Source organism: Acanthisitta chloris, unplaced genomic scaffold (genome assembly GCF_000695815.1).
Source record: "Acanthisitta chloris isolate BGI_N310 unplaced genomic scaffold, ASM69581v1 scaffold21610, whole genome shotgun sequence".
In the NCBI taxonomy this organism is placed as follows: Eukaryota; Metazoa; Chordata; class Aves; order Passeriformes; family Acanthisittidae; genus Acanthisitta; species Acanthisitta chloris.
Window position 1 is genome coordinate 10,828 of NW_008653588.1, and position 8,198 is coordinate 19,025.

The 8,198-nt window shown below is 50.7% G+C and overlaps 1 protein-coding gene across 1 annotated transcript in view; it reads right to left on the reverse strand.

Annotated features, from left to right (window-relative positions):
* NUP160 (nucleoporin 160kDa) overlaps positions 1–8,198 on the reverse strand; it is a gene marked incomplete at its 5' end in the record, with an annotated part of 24,466 nt that overhangs the window by 9,710 nt on the left and 6,558 nt on the right. Inside the window, 10 exon segments of the mRNA XM_009081695.1 lie at positions 305–374; positions 819–978; positions 2,443–2,513; positions 2,784–2,917; positions 4,049–4,199; positions 4,299–4,433; positions 5,003–5,168; positions 6,304–6,403; positions 6,489–6,659; positions 7,451–7,554. Coding sequence (XP_009079943.1) covers positions 305–374; positions 819–978; positions 2,443–2,513; positions 2,784–2,917; positions 4,049–4,199; positions 4,299–4,433; positions 5,003–5,168; positions 6,304–6,403; positions 6,489–6,659; positions 7,451–7,554 — 1,262 coding nt within the window.

Below are 8,198 nucleotides of genomic sequence, written 5' to 3' on the forward strand. Positions count from 1 at the left end.
TGGGAAGAAATTCTTCCCTGTAAGGGTGCTGAGGCACTGGCACAGGTTACCCAGGAAAGTTGTGGCTACCTCATCCCTGGAAGTGTTCCAGGCCAGGTTGGATGGGGCTTGGAGCAACCTAGGCTCGTGGAAGGTGTCCCTGCCCATGGCAGGGAGGTTATGGCTGGATGATCTTTGAGGCCCCTTCCCACCCAAAGCATTCCAGGATTCTGTGAGTAGGGGAAAACAGAACGCCAGGAACTGGAAAGATGATGTTTTTGGAAGTTTTGCAGCACCTGTGTGATGACCAGCATGAAGGACTCACCTGCAGCTGGGTGTACTGACAGCTCCCCATCAGGCACTCTGGGAAGAGGAAGCTGGGATTGCTGGGCCATCTGAGCAGGGGTTAAGGAACACAGGAGAATCCAATCTGGAGAGCTTGGAGAGCTAGTCTGGAAGCTGACATGTCTCCCATTTGTGGGGGGGAGGAGAGACGATTAAGCTGCTCTTTATACAAGTCATTATTGTGTAATAAGATTTATCCATATCAGAACAAAATCATTAGTATATCTAATCCCCAACTCTCTGAATCCTGTTACCTTCCAAATCTCCCAGCATCCCACCCCACCAAGGCAAACTCTGACAGCTCAGGGGCTTAAAGTCACCACCTCAAATCCTTTACGGTGCACCTAAATGCAATGGATTCTGTGAGATCATGAAATTCCCACAAATCCCACTAATGCCAACCACCTCACAGCTTTGTCTTTGAAATCTGGGAGAGGAAAATAACTTTGGAACAGCAGGAGGCTTGGTGGCAGTGTGTGCACAGTCAAGGATACAGGAGAGGCAGAAAATCAGCCACTATTGCAGTGATGAGGTGAGGCCAGTTCAAGCTTGTCTCAGCCAAGGAGGTGTTTGCTTGCAGGAAGAGTCGGGATACGATGTGTTTTCTGGCCACTTCCTGAAAGAAGAGCTCCACAATTGTCTGAGGGCCGGATACTAGAAGTGCAAATGAAAGGAGGAGTGAGGAGAAGGCCCTCAGCACACCCCAGGGTTTCCAACCCGTGCTGTGCCCATCAGCCCAAACAGCACAGATTAAGTCAGGGCAAAACCAAAGCATGTTCAACCCTCTGACTTGTTGGGTTTGGATTCCTCTTGCCGTCGGATTATGTCAGAGGGAGCAGCAGGAGATCAAAGAGCCCCAGCCTGCAGTGTTTATTAACCACAGCTCAATTAAAGCACACAGAAAAAGGGCTGTGCTCTCTCTCCAGTTGTTATTCCCAACCCAGCTGCAGCTTTCCAGCACGACAGGGCTGGGGGAGTGCTGATCTGGCTGTTCAAATACCTCATGCCAGCACCCCAAAAATCTCTCCTCACTGACTGTCTCAACGCCTCTCCCTGAGCTGCTACCTCCTTCCCTACGTTTCACATATTTTTCCCAAAGAACAGTGGCCAAACAGGCCTTTCCTCATGAGCCAGCCAAGAAATAACCCACGGCACTGGCACACACAAAGGGTGTTTTCACCCTCCCTGACATTTACAGCTGCCTCCTGCAGCTAGACTCGCCGTGAGGGAGAGCTCAGAACTGGAGATCACAGATGTCAGAAAGTGGAGGAAGCTCTTCCCCAGCTCCCATGTAGCACTGCTGGCTGTTTATCCCTGATTTTCCCAGCTCCCTCGGAGGTATCTCAGCCTCCAAGTGCAGACAGGCTCTTACCTGTGTGTTCCCTCCATCCCTGCTCACCTCCTCCCTCTCTAACCACCTCAAGGCACACATCCCCCTAATCAAACTGCCTTGTAGTATCCCCCAAAACACTAACCCAAAACTCAAATCTTGGAAGCTAAACTCTAAAAATATGAACCAAGTATCAGTTGCAAATTCCCCTTGAGGGGGCTGTGAGCCATTCTCACAGCTGAGCTGCAAAGGGTTGGGAGCACAATGTTTTGGGGAGATATTTCTACATTTTCATGTTTCCCTGAGCAGCTGCTGCTCCTGGTTGCTATGGGATAAAGGCTGGAAAACAGGGCAGCTTGGATGGAGCTCTGAGCAACTTGGGCTAGTGGAAAGTGCTCCCTGTCCAGTGAAACTGAATGAGCTTTAAGGTCCTTCCAATCCAAAGCACTCCAGGATTCCATGATTCTATGCAGACCTGGTCTGAACCACTACAGCCACTGTAAGGTGCATGAGAGGTGAGTCTGGCTGATGCTACTGAGGTCAGAGTGAATAATTTTTGGCTGAGTGAGGCCTTCCCATCCTCAGGCTGAGAGTAGTATCTAAGCCCAACTCTCCAGGATCCTTTGCTGTTGGTATTCTATTGTGGACAGCCTGACAAACATCCCCACTTAAAGCAGGATCATTCAACCACAAAGTCCATTAGCTCTCTGCATAAAGCACTTCCCTCAGGTGGAAGAGACAAGGATAAACAACAGCAAAGGAGAGTTGATGATCCGTGGACACCTTACCTAGTTTGTGTGGTGTCAGAGTGGTGGTGTCTGCTAACTCCAACACGGAGAGATGCTGCAGATTAGATTCCCTAGGGAAGAAAGGAGCCATCAGTGAAGAGACAACAAAACGCCTCCTGCTTTAATTGTGCTCATTGTTCACCTCCCACAGAGCACAGAACAGCGAGGCCTCGGCAGGGCAGATTTAGCACAAAGCAAAGAGTCAGCTCAGAACATGGAAAAGGGGGGGAAAAAAAAACCCTCCCCAGCACTCCTGGAGCCATACTCCCACAGTAACCAGCAGTTTTCCATACCAAGAAGGGCATTCCAGGTAGATTTAGGAGGAATCTACACAGACTTACAGCGTGTCCACAGGGACGTCGGAGGCCAGGCACTGGCTCGCCCACCGGATCAGGTAGTAGGAGAGCAGCAGGGGAGAGGTGCGGTGCAGCAGCTCCTGCTGGGACTGGAAGAGCTGTCCTCCTCCCAAAACCATCTGCAAGGAAAGCACAGGGCTTGGCACACTTGGAGCAGTGTCAGTACAAGGGGTTGCCCAGTGAGGTTTGTGTGGGGCCCAGCTCCTCCCTCCTCTGGGAACACCAACATGGTCAGTAGCCTGGTAGGTAACTCAGCCCACCCAGGTGACCAGCAGGACTCTTGCACAGGTTGCCCAGAGAAGCTGTGACTGCTCCATCCCTGGAAGTGTTGGACAAGGCTTGGAGCAACCTGGTCTAGTGGAAAATGCCCCTGCCTATAGCAGGGAGGTGGGACTTGAAGGTCCCTTCCAACCCAAACCATTCCAGGACTCTTATCCCTGAGAGTGAAACCAAGGCTTTGCTGCAGAGACCACCTCAGGGTCTCCAGCCAAGACGAGGAGAAAAAGAAATCCATGATTTGGAAAGACACAAGTGCATCAAGGTGGGAAAGCAGCAAGTCACATGCCTTGTGGTCTGGGAGAGCTTGGCTCCAGAGGGCACCTTGCAATGTACCTTAAATGCTTCCAGGACAACCTTTATCCAGGAAAAAGGGATTTATTTTCAACCAGGAAACTCCTGCAGTAATGCTTCTGAGTAAATAATACTGGTTTAAACAATACTGTCCTAGTCCAGGGACTTGTTCCACAACCCTGCATCCACCCTAACCACCAGCCCTGTCCCTCACATGGCCTCAGGCCTGATGGGACAGACCCAGACCAGCCCACACAGCACTCCAAACACAGCTACCACCACGGGGGCTGTTTGCTCCGGCTGGAGCAGCTTCTAAAGGGCTGAAACCACAGCCCTGGAATGTGCTGCCAGAGAACAGAGCTGCCATGGTGGTGGGACTGGGATGGGGATAGATGGGAGAGCTGTATGTGTGCTGCTTCAGACAGGAGGTTGGAATCCATGCCCCCCTCCCACAAATAAAGCTTTGCTTCCTGCTTCCTGGATGCTCAGCATGGAATAAAGGGAATTAGGCTGCTTTGCTTAGGCAGATAAAAGCAGCTGGAGGAGAACACAGGACTTGCCCAAGCCTGGGGCTAAGTCCAACAGCCTCTGGGTTCTTTGTGGGAAGAGACAGCTCAGGCTGGCACCAGCAGAACTCCAGCTCCCCAGGTTCAAAGAGCAGCTCCAGAGCCTGTACTCACAGGGTCTCCAAGGCGCAGCAGCAGCTGCTGGAGGATGAGCAGGTCCCGGCAGATGAGGAAGCGGATGGAGGAGATCTTTCCCACCCCCCAGCACACCACGTGGGCTGCGGAGCTGCTGCCGTACAGCTGCGACAGGTTCATCCGCAGCAACGTGTGAGGGGCTGCAAGGCAAAGGCACCCGGGTCAGGGCAGGGACCAGGCAGGCAAGAACACTTCCCAGGAGAAGGATGCTTCCTGGTGTTTCCCAAATGGTGCCACAGAGCCTTCACCTCTTTCCATGTCGGCGTCGGTCTCGTAGTCCATCTCTCGGATAAGCAATCCGATGGCATGGATGGGGTTTCGGATCTCCTGGAGTTTGCTGTGGATATCCTCCATCACGTTTTCCCTGCAAAATCACAAAGATCATCATCGTGATCAGCAGTGTGAGATTCCAGCTGAAGAGGGCTCCCTTCCCTCCCTCACAGTCCCTTCCAGGGAGGATCAGTATCTGATCAGCCTGGACATTCCTGATGGGAATCCTCCTCAGCTGACTTGGGAGTTTTATTACAGAGCCTGAAGGGACCAATCTGTTTATTCCACTCCCTCAGGCTCCCAGGAAATAACAGGCACATAGCTGGCATTCCGGGGGGGGAATAATTTCAGGTTAGCACAGGAACCACACTTGGCCAAGGCTCTGACCCTGTGGCTGCAGGCACTTCTTTCCACACCTAGCAGGATTTTGCCCCTCTCCTGCTCTCTAGATCACTTGAGAATCACCAAAATGTATTTTCTGGGGGGATTCTGGATGGAAGATCCTGATAAGGACACCAAACCACTCTTCCTCTGTGGAAGTCTCCTGCAGCACAGGGAGAGGAGCCCACACATCTCCAACGCCCTTGGATGTCAATCAAGGATGGCTCAGGGCAATCCCAGCTCAGCCATCCTGAGAAGCTTCTGGGAAACACATCTCCTTACGTGTCATTAGCTATCAAGTCCTCCAGGATCTGCTCTGCAGCCTTTTCTGGAGGCTGGAGGCGGGAGCAAGCCATTTCCATGATGAATGCCATTTCCATGGAAATTGATTCTCCGATCAGGCGAAGGCACTGGACAAGACAGACAACATCACGAGACATCTCCAAATCTGCAATGAAAGAACCTAACTGTGTATTTTCCAAGAGATTTCAAAGGGAAGGTGGGAGGACCATGCAAAAACCAGTTAGTTCAGCTCCCGCCACCAGTAACAGCAGTTACTGGTCCCAGTTCCCCATGCCAAACCCTTCCCTGTTACCAATGAAGCCAAACTAAAGCTCAGGAGTTGTTAAGGGAAAGGTTTGGGCTTTATTATTTGGAAAATAAAAAGTGATGTAACAGTAAAACAATGAAATTCCCTCTAAGGGATTTTTTTCCAGCCACAGGTTCAAAGGAAATAATTAGTGCAAAAAGAAATATCCCAGAGAAAACATCTCAGCTTGGCTCTGTAATCCTCTATGGATGAGATTTGAAATGAAATCCCAGTTTTTGAGACTGTGTCTGTTTCAAACTGTCAGGGCAGGCATTGCTGGGGCTCCCAGGCCCAGCCCAGGCCTCCAGCATTCCTTCCCTCCACTCCACAAATAGCCCAAACCAAATGGATGACGATTCTACTCTATAAAAATACATAAAAATCGCTGGAGCATGAAAGTGGAACTTAGGTAATATTTTCCACTGCCTTTTTCCTAGTGAAATGGCATTCCAGGGCCAGCAAAGCACAGAGGGCACAGTGGTGACAATATTAATGCCAGGTTTTCCGTGTTCTGGTGTTTACTTCCCAGAGACAAGGAACAGCACAGCCTCTCTCCTTCCACAGCTTGTGTGAAAACAATTCATAAATCCTGGAACAGTTTGGGTGGGAAGGGATTTTATCCAATTCCAACCCTCCTACCATGGGCAGGGACACCTTCCACCTGGGTTGCTCCAAGCCCTGTTCAACATGGCCTTGAACACTTCCAGGGATGAGGCATCCATAGCTTCTCTGGGCAACCTGTGCCAATGCCTCACCACCCTCACAGGGAAGAATTTTTCCCAACCCCAAGCCACTCCATGATTCCATCTGCAGCCTTGACACCATTTTCCAATTCCTGTTGTGAGCACAGTGGCAGCTTTCACAAAATAATCTCCCTACAAACCCCAAATAAAACAACATCCATGCAACTACACAGTCAGGAGCACTCCCACATCCGTCCCTGCCACATGGTGGCTCAGCCTCCAACAGGGAAAAGAATTCCATGCTTCCTCACCTTCAAAGATGGCAGCGTCATCCTCAGTCAGGAGGTGCTCGTTGGAGAGGAGATAGAGATGATCCACCAAGGAGCAGGGCACGAGGAAGGACACGGAGCCCTAAAAGGTGAGGAGAAAATTCCCTGAGCTCCCCAAATCCTTTGGAGGCACTTCTCCAGGGAGCCTCCACACCTCCCAGCCTCACCTTCTTCAGCAGGCACACCATGCTGGTGTAGGGGTTCAGGTGCAGGGCCAGGGGCCGGGACAGTGCCTCCTGGTACTGAAGGCAGCAGGCATAGAACTTGGACCAGAATTCCACCTGGAGCTGACAGAACTCCTCCGGGGAACACTCGTATTCCGTCACGCTGCCCTGGAACTAGCGGGAGCAAAACAAGGCTTCAGGTGGGGAACCGGAGGGAAAAGTGGGAGCGTTCAGGTTGTTGTCCTGTCCCTCATGACGTGAGCCACATCTTTACACAGTTCAGGTGTACAGACACCAGTTTCAGTCTCTTTTCCCCATAACTTGCCTGTCACAGTTCGTTTTCTACAGAGCAAACCACACAGCAACAGGAGCAAACCCAAAAAGAACCATCAAGAAGTGCCAACGATATCCCTCCCCAAAAAGGGCAATACTGCAGTTCTCTTTAAAAAATGCACAAAAATTGCTACAGAGGACACAACCCCCTTTTTTTGGTCAACTTTCAAGTGATATTTTAAGCAGTCTCCAGGATGAGCTGCAGGTAGAAGGACTGCTGGGTTAAAGAATCAGGATAGCAGAGTAAAATAGGGAGAAACAGGATAACATGAGGGAAATTCAGACCCAAAATGACAGGGTGATCTTTCAGGTAGGTCTTCTAACAATTAGCCTTTGGATTATTTGGAAGTTAATCCCCCAACTCTGGATTCCAAAATGCTGGGCAACAGGTCTGTGTGGTGGTAGCCATGGGCACCCAGGGAGCAGAGACAGCAGAAGACCCAAAGAGACTCCAAACAAACAAGAGGGAATGGAAAATCCAGGCAGGAAGGATGAGGATCTGTGCGTGTTTAAAAAGTCACATAATTCCTTTTGGAGAAATAAAGGACAAAACAAGCCCTGGGGTCACTCTGCACCTTGTTTGCCTTCACACCACGTACAACAAAATATCCCAGGAGGAAAATCCACCTCACCTCATTTTCCACAGCTAAGGTGACCTCTTTCCTTAACTCATCCCATGTCAGATCCATGTGCCTCTCAGCTCCTTGAGAAAAGATCTGAAAAGCAGCACAGGAAACTTGGATCTTAAAGCATTATCAAAGCCTCCCTGAAGGTTCAAGCAGGACTGAGGGAGGTAAAGCAGCATAAGGGCATCAGCCAGTGCTTTGCAGGATGGAAGTGTTAAAAAACAGGCCTGGCTGCTAAATTTGGGATACATGGACACATGGCAGTGTGGAGACACCATCCCTGGAGGGATTTCAAAGCCATGTGAATGTGGCACTTGGGGACATGGCTAATGGTGGCCATGGCACTGCTGGGGGAACTGTTGAGCTCCACAGTCTCAGAGCACTTTTCCAATTTATTCCATGACAAATCCTGACAAACAGCATCACAGTGGGGCTGAGAGTCTCTGTTCATCTGGGCTAAAGCAGCGGGAATAAAAACAAGCTCAGCAACCTGCTGTGCTATCCAAGGAGAGAAGAATCCTCTGTAAACCACGTTCCGCCTCCGGCTATCAGCACACATCGACTGAAGCGTGGCCCAACAGCCACCAACCTGCTTCAGTGACTCCCAACAGATCTGCACACTACTCAAGGCCAACTGGGGCCTGCCAAGAGCTCCAAGGAATCCTGCTGCCTCCCATCTAAACAGCCAGGAAGATGTGGAACAGGAAGCATCCCAAAATCCCTCTCACTAACCTGCAAGGCCTTCTGGATAGCT